Source organism: Panicum hallii, chromosome 2, assembly GCF_002211085.1.
Source record: "Panicum hallii strain FIL2 chromosome 2, PHallii_v3.1, whole genome shotgun sequence".
Lineage (NCBI taxonomy): Eukaryota > Viridiplantae > Streptophyta > Magnoliopsida > Poales > Poaceae > Panicum > Panicum hallii.
In genome coordinates this window covers 37,312,010-37,331,844 of record NC_038043.1, presented here as the reverse complement: position 1 = coordinate 37,331,844, position 19,835 = coordinate 37,312,010, and the positions used below count along the sequence as shown (strand labels likewise).

At 47.0% G+C, this 19,835-nt stretch overlaps 1 protein-coding gene across 1 annotated transcript; it reads left to right on the top strand.

Annotated features, from left to right (window-relative positions):
• The first annotated feature begins 12,812 nt into the window (after positions 1 to 12,812).
• Positions 12,813 to 13,772, top strand: LOC112881617. The gene is made up of 2 exons (XM_025946398.1): positions 12,813 to 13,243; positions 13,410 to 13,772. The coding sequence occupies exons 1-2, from the start codon at positions 12,880 to 12,882 to the stop codon at positions 13,532 to 13,534; spliced, it is 489 nt and encodes a 162-aa protein (XP_025802183.1). The 5' UTR covers positions 12,813 to 12,879; the 3' UTR covers positions 13,535 to 13,772.
• Positions 13,773 to 19,835: the final 6,063 nt, after the last annotated feature.

Sequence of the window (19,835 nt, the reverse complement as noted above, 5' to 3'; positions counted from 1 at the left end):
TACTCGGGTATACTACTAGTCCTCTTCACGACGGATCCCCACCCGTTGGCCGGTGAGGATGCTGCCTAGGACGCCCACCCGAGTGCCAGCCGAAGTAGTGGAGATGGAGACCAGCGCTCGTTAGGATATCTTCAACTCTCCATGTAGGAAGATTTTTATAGCATTAAATATACTGTTACGTAGGACTTTTTATAGCATTAAATATACTGTTACGTAGCATTAAATCCAGCCAGCTCGCTATACCCACGAGCCGGAGCCCTACCAGGCCCAGATCCACCGGAGTCTACAACAATCAAGATTACGGATCTAACTCAACTCAAAAGACTAGCTATTATGGGTGAGGTCTGTCCCACCTTATATATTGTGCTCCCGCACCATCAATTTCCGACATGGGATTAAATCTAACAATCTCTCATGTCACATGTCGGGCCCAACTCTTCCACCATAAGCAACCAATATGATCTCCCGGAAGACATTCTATCAGGTCCGAGTCCAACTCTCTAGCCACACACAACCCATGCGACCTTCCGGAGATGTTCACAAGCTCTGGTACCACTTATTAGAGTGCGCAGCGGAAACCGGCCCGCTTTAGGATCCCAGCATCGTGCTACATTCCTCCTGCGAGTCTGTCGCTATGTCGTCAACGTTACAACTGCAACCCTCCTCTCATATTTATGAGGAGACCTAGGTACAAAATTTGACACGGACTCTACCATATAGTGCTAAACACAACTCCTCCCGTTGTAACCTACTGTACAAATATTCGACACAATATCTAACAAACTCCAACTTGACGAATATTCCACCACCTTGAAGCCGTCATGCACGAACCTTCATGTACACTGACTTGAGTTGTCACCTTTGCAGCTCTATCAAGAGCTTCCCAAAGAAACACTGCTATCCTTGCAATTCCCGACTCCATGACTCCACCTGCAATTGTGCGCCCTTCTCTTCTATCACCTCCGCCAAGAAAAATTAGATTCATCTCTAGCCGCAACAGCTAACTTATTCTAACACCATGCTGTAGCTGATAGCATACATGATATTGATGAGAACCTCACAATCGCTATCTTGAGTCACATATTAGAATTTCCATATTAGCATCACTCTTTCAATTCAGCTGTCGTGCTACACCCGACGTCTTACACTGTAGCCTCCTGCAACTACGTCCAACTAGATTACTCTAGTTGCAAGTACAAACATCAGCCGTCTATACTTCCTTCCAGTTCAGCCCTTGAAGCTTCTTCACGCCCATCACTTCACACTTCAGAAACCCGGCCGTACGTATATCTCAAATTGATCTGCGCCCTTGCTGATTTTGAAGCACGCAAAACTCCTTCCATGCAAACCTGCATCCTGAGCTCGCTCTATGTGTCGCCACAGCACAGAGAACAACAACCACATCAGCCGTCACGCTCCTATGTCATCGTCGCTGATCCTGTTGTTGCCTCTGACCACGGTCTACCTAGTCTATCGCCGCCGGTCTCTCCGCCATGCACCACGGTATGTTCACCCTGTCCGCCAGCCATTCTGGACTGTTCGCTATGTGTCCGGCCCAATCCATCCATATTGTCCCGCGAACTGTCCGGCCCAATCCATCTATATTAGCTAGATTACCAGTAAGCTACTCAACGCTACGACCCTGGCAGCCTGCTCCTGAGCACCCATTGAACCGCTATCAAACTCCTATCAGTCGCCATGTTCACCACGACCAAACACCATGAATAGTCTCCGCTCGTCACCGACGAGCCCGCAGCACCAGCCTGAAGGTCTGGTCAGTCGAATGCTACTGCTCCTTCTTGGCCTGTTGCAATTTTCTGTTTCTATGACGTCCTGTCATAATCTATAACTTTGTTATGCGCACAACCCTGCTGCAGCTTCCGCACGACACACCTCATTACCATATACTGATCTGACTGACATAGTTTGACGGTCACCATAATAATCCACCCTTACCGTGGATTGTTAGAAAATTAGCCCTCCCAGCGATGAGCCGTCTGTTAATCTCCACCAGCGGAAGAGACGATTGGATCTACCGAGACGAACTTGCAAGATCACAGACAACACCAAAGACACGATCTTTGTTGACGAGGTTCGGCTGAAGCCTACATCTCCGGTCATGACTACGGGCGCTACTCCCCAATACTGCAACACCGGCCGCTTCCCAACATCGTGCTGCCTCCCTCCTACAAGACTGTCGATACGTCGTCATTGTTACACAACAACTCTGCTCTCGTATTTATGAGGAAGGAAACCTAGGTACAAAGTTTGACACAGACTCTACCGTATGCTACTAAATACAACTCCAAGTCCCGTTGTAGCCGGACTGTACAAATATTTAACACAATATCTAACATAGAGAGTAAAGAGAGGAAGAAACCGGATCCCATGCAAGATCCATGTATCAACATGAAAATCTATGCGCTAGATACTATTAAGTTGTGCATTTGGAGTGATGTGGTGTTTTTATAATAAATGGAGCAAATATGATAGATAGAGGAGAGAGAGTGAGTTTAATAGTAAACCATACTAAGATATTATAGATTGTTGAATATAGTTTTTAAAAGTAGTGTCTTGATAATATGACAGCATAGACCATACTTATGGACACCGAAACTTGAAATTATCCTTGGTCGTTACGGTGGTGACAGCCAGCCGGACGCTGTCGCAACCGCGAGCAGCTCGCACGGCAATGGCATGCTGCGGAGGCCAGGGGCGGCGATCTGACGCGCGACGCACCGGCTCCTACCTTTATTGTTCCTTCAGCTGCTGCTATTCGGTCGTGTAAATATATACATGACATGGTGTTCGATCGAGTTAGAGCACAAAGCTTGGGAGTTGGGACCGTGACAAAGCTTGGGTTTTTTTTTTGATGGAAGCAAAGCGTTGCTTTTACACCTACTTTGAACTCACACATGGTATGGTATGTATTCCCCACCTCATTGCTTTGGGCTCTGTACCACACATGCATGCGCAGGGTATTATTGTCACGTTTGGATAAACTCGTCAACAAGTGGTCCGACGTGCAACTGCATGCACGTCTCATGCCGACAGTGCAAGGCAAGTTGTTGAGGTGATAGCCGCAAGAATTGAATAAGTATGCACAAGGTTTTGTGTCGGCACAAAACAACAAGTGCTTCGGATTTGAGGATACTGGAATTTGATGTGCTGCTTTTGGAAAAAGAGTGCCTCATATCTGGTAAGTGTGTACAGTTTTACTCCATCCATTACAAATTGTTGGTCATTTTGGTAAATCTAGATACATAGATTTTACTATATTTAAATATATAGCAAAAACTATACATATAGATTTGCTAAAATGACCTACAATTTGGAAGGATGAAGTATTATATAATAAAGTTATCATTTTGTCCCTGTTCACAACAAACCTGGGTATGGATGATCATTTTATATTGATCGCTAAAAAAAACACCTTTTCTGTTGGTGCATATGTCGCGCTACGGATAAAAATAACAAAACTGAAAGAGTACTTTCATAATTTTAAAATACCATAAGTTTATATAAATTGCTAGTCAAAATTTATCATGTAAACCATGCATGTTAATGTTATATATGTCATATATTTTGAATCTTATGAACTTCACAACAAAATCATATATACCATGAGGACATATCCAGTGCTAGCGCGGGTTACGGTGCAACAATATTACCAAAAAAGGTAGCACCTAAACTGATGGTTAAAAAAGTAATTCAAAAATATAGAATGGTAGAGCATGCAATCATTTATCATCATGCAAATTTTGAGGGTAAACAAAAAAGTTTACAAGGAAACAATGAAGAGAAATCAACACTTGGATAGTCGCTCTTTCTTTTTCTCCTTGCACAAATTTTCATTCAACCTCCAATTCTTTTTATGACAATAGATGATTGCATGTCTACTCATGCACATTTTTGATGAATTTTACATCCACCAACTTAGTTGCTATCGTATTTGGTAGTACGGTAGGCTGTAAGAAAAATAGTCCCATGAGGCTATTATTGTGATTTTGGTGATTGAGTGATAATATAGTCATTGGAATTGGCATATTTGTGAGCGCATATTTGTAGGATCTTTAGGTCTCATGGATAAAGTCCAAATCATAGCAAGTACACCTTGAAACAAGTGATCCAAACCATACAAATAAAAGTCATAGTAAAAATCTTGACAACTGAGATGGTCCACTGTACCGGATAATTGGACGGTCTCAAGAGTACACAATGAGGATCAATGATCTACGCATGAAGTCAAAAATCTAGTAGCACAGGATGATCTGGTACTCTGGAAGCAAGTGTCGGAGTAAATCAGTTTATCTGGCATCCTACGGGTAGCATCATAAGCATCGAGGTTGTTCAAGCTTCAGTACCGGATGATCCGGTGCTATAGCAAGAAGCAGAAGTGCAAGCACTAGTTGATTACTTAGAGAACATGTCAAGCGATAGAAGGTTTAAAGAGAAAAACTCTTCAACACCAAATCAACCGAAGGTCGTTCGGTGAAGCATCGGACAAAACATCGGAGCAATGACGCAGGCAAAAGAAGATCGTGAGAGGAGAGGGGCCAACGACTAGCTATGTGGCTAAAAATATGGTACCGCAACAGTGTATCGGTTTACTTGGTACTACTTCTCTTTTCACAGCCGTTGGAGCAACGACTCTTTGTAGTTGTTGGGTTATTTATACCCCTCTACTTGTCCATTTGAAATTGTTGGAGTCTAGAGGAAGCTCATACACATTGAGAAAGACATTCAAACTATCATAGTGCTAAGTGATCACATTCAATGGCTTTAGCAAATGCTTAGCGAGTGTTAGTACCAAGTTACGCCAAAAGAAAGCGAGAGACATGTGATCTCACGGATTCGTGCTCTGCAGGCTGTCCTTCCTTTGGATCCTATGCATCTCTTGTCGCCTTTAGTCCAAGTTACCACAATTGTACTATACAATTGGGTACGGTGCAGCGTGCATTACTATTCAATACTCATTGGATCTTGTGCTTGGTCTTCCCGGCCAACTTCTTGTCTGCGACCCCAGCCTCCACAGCCTGCCAGTGGATTTCCCATTCCGCCCTCATCGATCACCTATAAATAAGAGCCCTTCCCTCTTCTTATATACAGCACCAACAACCAGATATACATAGCAGCAAATAAATAAAGCGATACAATTAGCAAAGTCTCCAATTCAGAGTCTGATTGGGTAATGTATCTTTTGTTTAATTTTATCATCATGCATGCATCTGTCATCCATCATAGTATTAGATCATCAACCCCATCTAGCTAGCTCATGTCATCAGCATCTCTCTCCTAATCATGGTATCTTTCTTGGTGAAATCTTGCGTACAGAGCAGTCAACTAATAACCTGAAGTGGCGATGGTTCCCAGCGGCATGGCACGTAGAAAGAACACGATGGTCCTTTCCTGCGTGCTGGCCCTGATGGTGCTCCTGCTGATGGCCACGCAAACGGCGGCGGCGGCGGCGGCGGCGGCGGGCGATGACGGAGGCAAAGCACGGCGGCTGCTGGTGCTGGGGTGCCGCTACAGAGCCTGTAACTGCCGCACTTGCTCGATATATGGCTGGGCGTGCTGCGTCTCTTGCTGCTAGAGCCGCGCACCTTTTGCTTCTTCGCAGTTTCTCGCACGCAGCCAGCAGCTGATGACCCGATGCCTGACCGGCAAGTTCTCAGCTTCTGATGATGACGCCCTTTCGAATTTGCAATAAAGCTTGTGTGTGTGCACGAGCACTCCTAAATAAATAAACCTCTTCTTTTGATTCATGTTGCGTCCCACAATCACATATATGCTGTAATAAAAAAGTCATCAGAGTAATTTTACAAAAATTCAAAATTTGATAATAATTGTCCTTTAGTCACTGCTAAGTTATCACAGGATCTAAATCTAGAAAAAAAATCCAAGGTCAACACACGGGATGCTTCCTCCTCAACCGAATGCTTCACCAGATGAATTTTCCGGAACTCTTGAGATTTTTCGAAAAAAATATTAATGCACCACGGTAAAAAAAAAAAGCCAGTACAAACAGGTAAAAAAACAGCATGCATGGCCAATGACTATCGATGCATTTGCTGGAGAGCGCAAGTAATATGGTCTCATAAATATCGGAGTTTCTATGTACTATGCTTGTCCACATGTCACGACCTCACCATTAGGTGCACCGGTGGACCTCAGTTGAGCTAATCTACAAATGGATAACTGTGTTAACATATCATATCTCAAACTTTGAGATATGATATGTTAACACAGTTATCCATTTGTAGATTAGCTCAATTAGCACTAAATGGCCCCTCCTTCCAAATGCCTCAAGTTCCGCCACTGATTAGGTGCATCACATAAAGAAACTGTCTCGAGAGAGCATTTGCAGTTAGGGGTCGTAACAGTTCCCTAGTGCTCTCTTCGTAATCCAACTTAGCCCTTATATATATTTAGTTTAAAATTGAATAAGATTAGAGCCCGATTTTTTTAGGATCCGGTCCTTAAATGATCTAGGCTAAAATTTAGGATCCTTTACCACTCCTATGTGCAGCCACCCAATGATGTGATGGCTGTAACATCCCAGGTTTTACCCAGAATGTTAATGCTACAAAAATCGTGAATTTCAAAAACTTTTCGTGTAAGTGCTCTTAGTTAGGATCAAATGCAAGGATATTCTCTGCTACTTCAAATTCCTAGAAAATTTTAACCGAAATTAAACTAAGGATGATATTATTAGTGTGTAAACTTGGAGTCAATTGGATTAATTTGCAATCTACCTTGTTTAAATTGTTGTTGGATCTTATTTGAGTTGTTTCCAATTTGTTTGATTCAATTCAATGGAATTTGAATTTGAATGGGCCATTCAAATTCAAATTCAAATACTAACTACCCTCAGCCAACTTGGGCCAATAGCCCGAAGCTGGACCACACGAGAAAGCACAGCCCGGCCCAGCACCTTTCCCCACTTTCCCCGCGAGCACAGCCCACGCAGGCACAGCCCACGCGAGCACGGCCCAGCCCGCCAGCCGCCTCCGCCTCGTCCCTTTACCCCTCTCCCGGGCAGCTGACAAGCGGGACCCGCTCCCGCTTGTCAGCTTTCCCTTCCACCTCCAGCCGCGCCCCCGCAACGCTTCTGCTTCCGCCCCGTGACAAGGTAGCGAAAGCGCCAGGCCCTTCGCCTGCGTTCCCGCCGCGCCCCCTTCGCTTGCATGACCCACGTCCCCGCGCCTCGCCTGTCCTCGCTCCGCGACATGGGAGCAAAACCGCGCGCCTCCCGTGTCGGCCACTGAGCCCGCACCGCAAAACCCTAGCCCACGCCACGCTGTGCGATGGCGCCACGCGTCTCCGCGCCGCGGCCGTCCCATCGCCGCCCTTGATGTCCGAGCCCGCACCGCGAACCCTAGCGCAGCCTCCTTAAGAACCCCCGAGGCCGCTACCAAAAACCTTAGCCGCCTTGGTGTCTTCCTCTTCCACCGCCACCACAAATGAGAAGGGGAGAGAAGGAAGGAGGAGGGCACGGGGGAGGAGGACGCCACCACCGTTGCAGGAGCATCTTCACCGAGCCAGCGTCTCGATCGACTACATCGATGACCTCGACGACCCCCGCTGCCCGGCTCTGCTCCGCCTCGCCACGGCCTTGCCTCTCCGCCGCCCCGAGCACCGTCTTCCCCAGCCTCGACCGGTGAGCGTCGCCACCGCTTCCCATCTCCCCGGCGTTGCTGATGAGCCTTCCCTAGCTCTGCTCTAGGATCCCCACCCCCCTATCTCGACCTTCGTGCCGCCTTGTTGCCGGAGCCCGTCGCGCCGCTGTTCTCCCCGCAACCGCCGTCGCCTCTCCGCTGCCATGTCGTGCCGCAGGCCTGGAACGCCGATACCCCACGCGCGGCACAAGGACGCCGCGGTCTCAAGATGCCAGGACTCGCGCGCGTGCGTGCACACCCGAGCCTTCACCAGGCCCTGGCCTTGACCAACCGACCCACCGCTGTGCTGCCTCGCCGGCATCGAGACACGCCCCTTGAAGACTAGGACATCGCGGGCGCACACATGCACAAACCCAACACCGACCCATGCCAAGCCCTGCTACCGGCCGTTCCCCTTTGCCACGCCGCCACCGCCGCCGCCGTCGCGCCGCGGCCACGGTGACCGTGCACGCCCCTACGACGTTGTGGCCTGGTGCACGCGGGCGCCTCTACGGCAAATCACTGAGCGCCTCGCGTGCGTTTGCACACCCACACTCGCTGCACACACACGACCACACACACACCTACTTGCCGCACCGGATCCTACTGAGACCGACGCGTGGGTCCGCCCAGTCAGCGAGAAGAGGAGGAGGAGGAGGAGGAGGGGAAGCCACCCAGCCCGATACGGCCCACGATGCTATCAGGCCCGAAGACGCGTCAACCCACGATGAATCCGAAGCCCAAGCCAACCTGCTAAACCCCGAGCCGGCCTGCCTAGTCGTAATCGAGCCGGCCTGCGAACCGAGCCGAGTTGATGGGCCAGATCGATCTGGCCCATCGCTTTCAGCCCAAAAATAGAGCCGAGCCCCGTTACCTTTTTCCTTTTTCCAACATGACCTTTGGACCCCGCCTGTCAGCCTCGAGGTGAGACTGACCAATGGGTCCCACTGACCGTTGACCCTGTTGACCGGTCAACTGGTACTGACACCTGCTGACGTCATGCTGATGTCAGCATACGATGTGGCACGCTCTGGTGCTGCCACATGTCACTGCTATATGTTTTTCTTTCCTGAAATTCTTTTATTAATTTCAGAAATAGGTTTTTCCTTAGAAAATTCATAATAAATCAACCGGACCTCCGAAAATTATGAAACTAGTTCCATAATTCTTCTAAAATTATGAACTACCTGTTAGAGTAGATTTTATGGTGATTTGGGTCTTATTTGGTATCTTTTGTGCACTTTTACATTTTGATCCTTGCCCTTAGTTGTATTTACGAATAGGACCCAGCTACGAGAAGCTGATCGACGGCCAGGACCACCCGGAAGCCCAGGAGAACTTCAAAGAACCGTCAGGTTCACGCCCATCTACAATCTGAATACATATTAGGCATTGCTTGCTAGATGTGCTACCACTTCATGATGTATTACTATGAGATGAACTTGCATAACCTATTTATTTACCTATACTCCTTGTAATCCTATCACACTTGAATATTATATGGAATGCCTTATGATGCTTTGCATGTGTATGTGTGGGAATGGATGGATAGTCTTGGCGTGAGTGGAGATACACTTTCCAGGAGTTGGTGAATAGGGTTTTTAGCCGAGAGCGGGCAAAGTTAACTCGATCGTGGATCGAGGGCTTGGGGTGTGTATCTTGGCACACTCTACGGAGTACCTGCGGCGGGTACAACTTGTTGGTTACTTGGTTGAGGTGCACCCGTAAAGGGTGCAGTTGCGGACCATTGCGGTGGAGACGTATACGACGAAGATGCTCGCTTCGACAATTGAGGACCGAGTAAGAGTAACTATGATTAGTAGGACTATGTTAAGCATGCACACCACTTACCCATTTTGAGGGTGGATCCGGTCCGGGGCTAGCAAGTGTGGTACCAAGCCGGTAGGAGGATCGAGTATCGGTGCAGGGGGAGGAGGTGCTGACCTCATGTTCCCCGAGACGCAAGGGAGTCTTCACAGTCCCGGGGCAACCTCTTGCGGGAGGATGCGTCCAAGACCTGGAAAAGCCAGATGGTGCCATCGCTCCTAGTCCTGTTTTAGTACACCGGTGTCTCGTCGCTCAATCGCCGCCTGGCGCCGATTCGAGTGGGTCCAGGTGTACGACCCGTGCAGGATGAAAACTATAGCTGCGTCCTCGGTTATAGACAACCCTACTCTTCTGTTGCTCTTATTAGCTAGTGATACTCATGATTTCTACCTCCCTCTAGAGGTGACTTGCTGCCTGGGGCAGTTGAGATGCGAGGAGAAGGAGTCCTCGCATCGATTTGGTGGTTTGGAAGGTATGTGTTGGACCGGGAGTCCGTGATGCCGGAAGGGCCCGAGTGCGAAGTTGGAAGAAGTTACACACACACGCACGCGCGCGCGCACACACACACACACATATATATATATATATATTAAGCGGGGTTTCCTATGCACATATATATATATATATATATATATATATATATATATAGACTTTTGTTATACCCTTAGTATAGTCCACTATAAAGCTTACATTCGGATGGCGACGTGAACCTTGGGGATAGCCTGGTACGATACATGATCCGTTCCGGAGTTCAACCGTAACGATGACGGTTGGTACGATTGAAGCCTGTGCTCCGCTCGAGTTGTCTCTGGAGGAGATCCCAGAAGATGAAGGATGGTCAGAGGCCTAACTACTGCTTTTTGTTTTCTGCTTGTTCACTCTAACTGAAAGGCTGGTAATGAATTCCGTACTACAAATTTTATGGATTTATATAATAATTAAATCCATGATTGACCTTATGCGAAGTATGACTATGATATTATGATTGGAATGAGTTCTGTATATGATAGCGTTTGGTCCAGGAACCATCACAATGATATAGAGAGTCGGATTCTTGGTTTGGGAATCCGGTTCGTTTCAGTGGCGATGGATCATTTCAGTACGGATTAAGGGTGTGTTCGTTTCCTCCCCTCTAAAGTTTAGACCCGTCACGTTAAAGAGAATCTTACTATTTAGAAGTATTAAATAAAATCTGTTTATAAAACTTTTTGCACAGATGGGTGCTAATTCGCGAGACAAATTTAATGAGCCTAATTAATCCATAATTTGCCACAGTGATGATACAGTAATCATCCGCTAATCATGGACTAATATACCTCGTTAGATTCGTCTCGCGAATTAACTCTGGGATTCTGCAATTAGTTTTGTAATTAGACTTTATTTAATACTTCTAAATGACAAGATTCTCTTTGATGTGACACCTCTAAACTTTAGACTCTAGGAAACGAACACATCCTACCTAAGTGGACTTTGGTTTGAGGCGGTCCATCATTGAGATGGAACCATTTCTCCTCGTTAAGCTAATCATATGCTTGTAAGCAGGGGCGGACCCACGTTTGGCCCAGCGGCTCAAACGTCGGTAGCTAAAAAAAAGGGCAAACTAAACCTTTTTTTTTTCTGTAGCTTACAAAGTCCAACTAGGAGCAGGCCGCCACTCAAATCTTGAGCTGGATCCGCCCCTGCTTGTTTCAGGATAAAGTGGTGATTGATCAACTGTTTTGGATCCACAAACCAAATAAAAACGCGACGAGTGAAAAGGTGACAGAATATTTTATACCAAACACCCTAATAGAATTTTCTTAGAGAACGTGTCTAAGCACGTATTTCGTTAAAAGCAAAGAGAGAGTTTTACAACCGGATGCTCATTAAGAGGCATCCAAAAGCACACAGAAGCTACTGAATTACATGAATTAATTCGCGACCAGTAGACCCACCAAAAGCTACAGCCAACAACTCGACCTGCTTGTAACCTGCCAAAAGCCACTGAGCTGCTTCATCCGCAAAGAGATTGAGGAGCTGGAGACTGTTTTTTTTGTTTGGTGGTCGAACACCCTCCTATTGCGTTCATTCCAGAGCATCCACGAGATGAGAATGACAGCGGAATCAAAGCAACGACGCTCTGCTTTGGAGAGCAACTTCCGGGAAGAGGACCACCACTCAGCGAGGTTGAAGACCTGGCTGGTAGGAGTCAGATGTTCCCAGATTACACGCTGCAGTACGGCGTGCCAAACTTCCCTGAGGGCAACAGACCAGCAGGTGCGTAATAGTGTCAGGTTCCTGGCAGCACAAAGCGCACCTGTCATCCGACTGCAAATTATGTCGCCGTCTCCTCTCTGACGTCCAGCATCGATCATGGATCACCAGCCATCCCAAAACTTGCATTTGCCCGGCGCACGAGTTTTCATGAGGAGCTTAGCACCTGGACCGATGATTGTCCGTGAAAGAAGGCTCTGTACGCAGAGGCCGTGGTGAAATTATGGTCGCCAGACCACTTCCAGAGCAGGCGATCAGGGGTACCAGCAGGGCGGAGGGAGGTGGTTCTTGTAAGATCCCAAATCAGCAGATAATCGAGGATAACCTGTACCGTAAGCGCGCCTGAGATGTCCCTGACCCAACGGTCTTCATGCAAACCTTGCGCTACTGTTCTTGTTCGCTGGATTCTTAAGAAGGCAGGGGGCGAGCTTCTTGATAGACTTGCCTTGAATTCAGCGATCGGCCCAAAAGAGAGATCCGTTTCCATCGCCTAAAACAACAGAGGTAGAGAGGACTGGAACATGGCCAGAGCCATGCTTTCCTCTTTGTCAGGCAGCTGCGACTAGGGTCTGGTGTCACTGTCATCAGTGCGCGTCAACCAAAGCCAGCGCACGCATCCTCAAGCCGTAGCCAAAAAGATGCAGGTCGAGAAGGCCCAAACCCCCTAATTCAGCCGGACGAAGGACCTTAGGCCAAGCCACCAAGCAGTGTCCCCCTTTGACGTTTTCACTGCCTTTGCAAAGGAATGCCCTTCTCCTTTTGTCAATATTTTTGATGACCCAAGGAGATAGATCAGCGACCATGGCGGATTGTTCTGCCGGCCCTGTTAAGCAGCTTTGACTTCCAAGCGGCAATCGGTTCTTGACTTTGTCCGGGAGGGGGCTTCCTGTAAGATAATGGGTTTATGGTAGAATTAAAAAAGAATTGCAGGTTTGTCCAAAAAGGGCAAACAACGAAACGGGACAAGCAATGATCGAGGCAAAAGGGTTCTGAAAAGCCTTCCAAATATCTAAGCGACGGTCCCACCTGTCATCCTCCCAATGGTGGGCCCCACACTCACTAGCTTTATCCACTCCCACAGTTCCGCTCCCGCGTCCGACGAGCGACGACCTCACGCTGAGCGCTTCCTTCCGGAACACCAATGGCTTTCCACCTCGGCCTCGCCGGCGCCACCGCCCGCGCCCCGCGCCTCGCCGTGCACGCCTCCGCCTCCACTTCCGCCGCTGGAGAGCCCGCGCGCCGCATCATCCGCCGCCGCGCGCCGCCGGGGCAGCAGGCCTCGGCCCCCGCGCCCCCCGCCCAGCCGTCCGTCGCGGAGGTGCGGCGCGCCATCGGGGTCGCCGACGATGCCGCGTCCGCCGCGTCATCCAGGGAGGCGAAGAACTCCGCGTTCATGGACCTCATCGCCTCCACCCCCATCGGGCAGCCCGAGAGCGAGCCCGAGCGCCGCCTCCGCGAGGCCGCCGAGTGGGTCGTCGACACCACCGAGACGCGCGCTTGCGAAGGTGATGGCGCCGCCCCCTCCCCCCCAGTATTTCATCCGTAACAAGCTACAGCGCCTATGGATTTTGTGTTAATTCCTACTGCTATCGCAAATCCACAATGTAAACTGCGGCTGCACCTATATAATTCGGACTGAGATTGCTTCCTCTTGTGCTCACCCTTTTTCAGGACAGAAGTCTTTCTTAGTGATATGCGTGATGACGTTTCCTGGGTGGTTCTTGCTCCTGTTTATTGCCCTTGGAGTTATAAAGTTACCATTTGATATTCCGGGTCTGGATAATCTGCTAATGTAAGGTGTTAGTTATTATTGTTTCCCATTTTCTTTTCCAATTATACAAGATGCGGACTCTGAAAATGAAAAGAAATAGTATATATGACTTGCTACTGAAGTTACTTATGTTGTAAGTTATAAGTTATAACTAAGTTTGTAGTTGCGTTTCTTGTTCATCTCTCTACAATTGGCATTATATGTTGATAGCTTTATTTATTGCTTCCTAGGGAAGAAAGCAAAAGTGATTTTCGCTGGAGTTATTTATGTGACTGGGAAGAATAACTTGCTATCTTTCTGATATAGTTTCAGTGGCAGATCCACAGGGGGTGCTTGGGGTGCTGCAGCACCCCCCTTGGCCAAGTTAATCACATATAAAGTTTGCCTATAAAGGCTGATTTTAGTACATGTTTAGCTCACAAAAATCTGAAGTTAGCTAGCAAGATTAGAAGAGGCCTAGCACCCCCTTACACTCAATTCTGGATCCGCCCCTAATAGTTTGGCAGTTTTACATCTTAAATAATTGAATCATGTTGATGGTCAAAATCAGTTGTGCTTTTTCACATCATCCATGACACTGTCAACAACTGCTTGCTTCTTATGGCTCTGAACCTAACTTCTTCAGTTGACACCTTGATGAGTTATAATAGTTTGGTGAATAACTCCTTCGCAATCGAGTAACTTAAGTAATCATCCAAATAGCACTAGTTTTCTGTTAGCTCCATCTCCAATTCATCAAACTGAATCATTGGATTATGTGCAAATCACTGAGATTGAATGGAGTAGCCTCCCACCTTCTACCTCCTCTTGTGCTTTGTCCTACACTTGCACAACTCCATCTGTACACCTTATCTCTCTGTGGCCTCACCTACTCAACTCTACCAATGTTTTCCCTGGCTATCCCTGCAATCCTTGCAGCTGCCACAATGTGCATCCCCTGAAACCTAGATCCAATTTGGTGGAGACCTCTGCCCTCTGCCCTCTTCCTCTCTGATCTATCTGACAGTGTTCACACCCATACCTGCTCGACAGTTGGAGCTTGGTCTCCAACTGAACGTTCCTCAATAGCCATACTCACTAGCCGTTTAATTCTGATGCTACATCTGCTCTAATATGAATACACCCAGAGATTTCGCACGACTTATATGCTGCTATCAGATGTATTAGATGATTGCCTTATGAAATGTCTCATATATTCTGTAGGGTGTTATCTTGTCAAATGCCCTCAATATGTGCTATACGAGCATAAGCATATGGTGATGGTAATTGTTGTCTGCCTGTTCATATGTGACATAGTTTTATGTGTAAACTACTGGATCTCCAATATATTGCTACCTTGTCACCAGGCAAAGCTATAATACCTGGCATTTTGTTATGTCCCTTTGCACCTTGTGATCTTTATATTGTATTATAGTGCTTTGAATGTAAAAGTCACCTTGTTAAATACAGCTTTTCACGGTGCAATTTTAAAGATATCTATTGCAAGTAAAACCCAAGCGGTTCAGTTCAGGGACTCTATTGAGTAAATGATTCAAGTTTGTGGTATAAGATAAGCAGGCAGCTTTGTGGTATTCAAATGATTCGTGTTCAAGGACTCTATTAGGTAAATGTTTGTATAAGGGGTTGTTTAGTGTACTTCTTTTGTCCATATTGGATCAAAGTTTAAACTGGAAGCCAGGAACTAACCAAACAGTACCGTGAACATTCATTGTCACACTCTCTCTTCGACCAATAACGCACTTAACAGACTTGCTTGTTGTTATCATTTGAAAGCTACCTTTAAGGCTTTCACCATAATTTTTCTGAGGGGTAGGAGGATACTAATCTTGTTCTAACTGGACTAGGCTAGCAACCTGTTGCTTTACTCTTTTATACTTCTGACCTGAACGTTCTGCTGGGAAATGAAGATTGCAGATTAATTTTATGCAGTTTTCATCAGGTATTCAGGTAACATAGACACTCGCTTACATTGTGATATCTATCTTACAATACATAATTGTAATATATTTTTGTAATGTTATCTTTTTTGGAGCAACGATGAGGTTTTCAGCTGTGTCAGTAGATTTTTTCTACTGTGAAATATTTTCTTGTTGCCCTGAGCGGTAAATCTTTGAAGCTTATTTTGAAGGGACAGAAGAAGGAACAGGATGCTCGAGTGGAGAGCTAAGAAAACTTCATTTGTTTAACTTTGTGGAACATCAGGGAAGTGTTGAAAACCAGAATGATCTATGCAGAATTTGTTCACCCTGAGACAACCATTTCATCAAACGCAACTAAAGAAAAACAGATCTCTTTTTGTAGAGTTTGGATTATGTACAATCAGTGAAATCAGACACAAAATCCAGTTCAGGTAAGAGTTGCAACATCTTCTCAGAAGCAGGCTGGAGAAGAGGATAATTTCACAGTTTGTGAGTATCCCACTTCAGCTTAATGCTTTTCCTCTTGTTTGTAACACCTGGGGCGCTCTTGGAGTCTTTGCATTGGCTGAAGAAGCTAGGCTGTAGATCATGTGGAGATGACAAACGTACTGCAGGCTTTTCAGTCATGCTGCCAACAGAGGAGTCTGACCAAACACCAGCGAATGATGTAAAATCGTGATTGACACTCTTTGTTGGTTCTCAAAAACCTTCCCCTTCTTACCTTCCTTTTCCTCTCTGCTCTCATGTCGAAAGGATTAGTTACAATGCTTTGGAAGATTAGAAAGCATAGCATGCTATTATATATTGGCGATTGAGTTTTTGCGGATGGGTTAGCATGCTGAGGCTTTTATAGGGATAAAACGATGAGCGCACCCCTCAAGAGTCGCATGCAAATGTTCAACCAAGTTGAATAAGTTGAGTGCAATTTGGGAGACAAAGCATGCATTATTTTCATGGACTATTTATTCACTGTATTGGATTCTGAAAGTTGGTATCTGTAATGCAATCTGAAACTTGTATCATGGCTGAAGGGGCCTTGAGCTGTACTGTACATCATGCTATGTGAGCATTTCATTTCTGATTTGGATTGGAGTATTGGACTAGAGGTATTCTTTCTAAACTGTACTGTGCAAGTTGCAATGTACAGAATTGTTCGATAGTTCTGTAGAGGTGCTCTACCAGACAAGGCTGTTCTTGGATACCAAAACTAATATGTGCATTATGCTTGCTTCGCCTCTTTGAGCAACTTTTGAGATCTCGCTACAGGTCGCTCCCCTCTGTAATCTGTCTGATGGATCAGTAGGATCTTACACATCTCTAGTCAGTTCTGAGCAGTTTTAATGATTTCATATTACCTTTTGCTGATTCTTTTTTAAGGAATAAGAATATTTTAGTTCACCTCATAACTGTTTGAGCTTCTTGATTGTGTCTTCTGAATGGTGCAGGTTACATGAATGTTTGCTATGTAAATCGGTTTGGGATAATTCTAGTATATCACAAGTAGCTACAGTTAGAATTAGGCTTAGCTAGTGATCCATCTCTTACAAAAGCTATTTAGCGCTACGGCGAGAGCCCTCTGATTTTGCAACGGCAAGTAACAAGAAGCATCAAGAAAGTAACATGGTGCCTCTCAACAGTGGCGGACCCAGGAGAAACTAGAGTAGTCCTAGTCAAAAAATTTCAAAGCAAAATCCGGTATAATCTAATAGTATTGCCATCATCTACAACTGGAGTTGAACCTGAACCATTGCCATCACACGCAATTGGAGTTGGAGTTGAACCAGTACCATTGACATCATCTATGAATGGAACCAGAATTGATGGGGAAGAAGAAGCAATCTTCTTTGCTTTCGCTTCATGATTCCGAAAAAACAGAGCAATGTTTCTATTCTTCATGGCTAAACTTCCTGATAACACACCACAACAACAATACGCACCAATTAATCACTGAATGTATGAATTCCAGTACTGATGAATTCAGAAGTGGAACAGAGAGAAAGAGAAGTACACACAAGGCCGTTGATGTGCTGCTGATTTGCAATTGGACCGAATTAGGGGTGCAGGTGCCCCTGCCCCTGCAGGCTTCCGCGCGCCTGCTGGTTGCTTGGCTGCTGCAGTGGCCGCTGGCCGTCTGGGAGATGGGGACTCGGTGTGACGAGGTCAACGCGTGTTGCCCCCTGCTGCAGTGTTGCGCGCCTGCCACATTGGGCGGCCGCTGGCTGGAGGCGTCGGGCCGGCATCATGCGGCGGCCTGGGCCCGCAGTCACGCCGGGCGGTGTTCGGGGCGTACATGCGCTGTGAGTAGGACGGCGGCCCGCGGGTGGGAGACGGGGAGGGAATGGCGGCTGACGGCACAGCACTTGAGTGGCGGCAAGCAGGCAGCTGCGGTCTGCCGCTATGGGGTGGACCGGCGAGGCGTCAGGCGTGAGGAGCCCGACTTGGGCTGGGGTTGGTTTGTTGGGCTATTTTTGCAGTTTGGGCTACAAATTCTATGAAATAAAAATTTTGGGTCAAAATCTAGGGTAGCCCTAGGCCTAGCTGGACTAGCCACTGTCTCTCAAATAAAAAAGTAACATGGTGGATGAGCAGAGTATCTCGGTCTCCGACGGTGCTACAACACTAGGGTTCGGATGGAGTGATTTGGTGGCTGCCGACCTACAGGGAGGACCGGAGAGGCTGCCGGCCTGATGATGGAGGTGGGTTGCATGCGGGATGGTGAGGCAGCGGAGCGCCGCCTGCCCAGGTTGTGGGAGACAACCGGTGGGAAAGTGGCCGTGGCGGGGGCATTGGCGCAGACTCGGTCGCATCTCGCACCGGCAGCGGTTGTGGAGGAGGGCGGAGGCGACGCTTACGCTGCCAGAGCCAGCCAGGAGGTGAAGGTGGTGGGGACGCTGGCTCTACTTATTCGCGTGGGCCACAATTGTGTAGGGCGGTGGCGGTGGCACTGGTATCGCAGGAGCCGGGTTAGGAGGCGGGGGCTCAAGAAGCAAAAAAGCTCGTGGGCGAGATACACTAAGGGAAAAAGATAAGATTTTAGTAGGGTCCATACCGCATATATAGAAACGGGAAGGAAATAGGAAAATGAATATCCGAGATATTCAAATCCGTTTCCATGCGTACCCGATCCGATCCATCCTAGAGGATGGAACTGGAAGGAAATAGGAAGACGGATATCTGAAATATTCGAATTCGTTTCCATACGTATCCGATCCGTTTCCATCCTTACGCATATACCATCTAATTGGAATCTCGTGTTATGCTGGCCTTATGGTTCAAGGGTAGTAGTGTAAAAGATCATCTTGGGACAAAAATAATCTGAAATAATCCACCTAAGAGTAGCTTATTTGAGATTATTTGTGGTCCCATGGTGGTCCTAATGTGTTATTTTACCATAGTACCAACGACCCACAATCTAGATTGTATAATCTATATGGATTATCTGAAACAAACATGACCTAAATGCTAGGACGATGGATTTACAGCCGTATCGATTCAGCATCCACCAGCACACAAGCCCTCTTGCATACACTTTTTCTGTCATGAAATCACTTAGTAAAACTGAATTCGTCAGACTAATAATACTCCCATCGTGAAAAATATTTCTGCGTGCATACCTACCCTTACGAGATGAAAATAGGAGCTGCGTTGGTGCTTTACGCCGTACTCGGAGTCGGCATCGTCTTCCTCCTATAAATCCATCAATCTTCAGCACCCGTCGGCGCCCTTCACCACGCCCTTGTTGTGTGGGGTCGTCCCGCAACGCGTCGTACGCCTTGTTCACCAGCACCACCGCGAGCATGAACCCTCCTCCGCCGTGAATTTTTTTTATTTTTATCCCTTTTTCATTAATATTTTAAAAATAACTTGTCACGAATTTTATTTCCACGCTGTGACCCTTTTGGTCATGCCGGGCCGAGTGGCACGGCAGTTCGCGCCACTGCATGTGGCGTGACAGCCACCACGGCGCCGGCTGGGCCCGGACTTGCCGCACCACCTGCCATGCCAAGTGGGATGGCACGACAAGACCGACTTAACAGCCGGCCCAGCCTTCCCCCTCCTCCCCCCTCACTGCTTTCTTTTTTTCTCCAGCTTGCCGCCGCCGCCTCCCTTGACGCCGCCGCCCAAGATATACCCCAAATCGGGCCGATTTGGGGTGGGAAAAGTAGGGGGAGTCGATCCCCTACCTTCAAGGAAGGTAATCCCAAAAAACTCAATTTCATTCATGGATTTCTTAGTTTCTTGGATCGCTAGGTGACCTAGGGTTAGGATGTTGTGATGAAAAAATTTTGTAGTAGATGTATGTTTCATGGTCTTAGATGTTTGCTTTGGACGTAGTATGCATATTGCCCGCGGATTTAACGTGTAAAATTAGTTGCATGTATTAATTTTGGTAGTTATTAATTGAAT

Coding starts and splice junctions, on each gene's coding strand:
- LOC112881617 (XM_025946398.1), top strand. CDS start 12,880: ATGGCTTTCCACCTCGGCCTCGCCGGCGCCACCGCCCGCGCCCCGCGC. Junction 13,244..13,409: donor CGAGACGCGCGCTTGCGAAG/GTGATGGCGCCG, acceptor ACCCTTTTTCAG/GACAGAAGTCTTTCTTAGTG.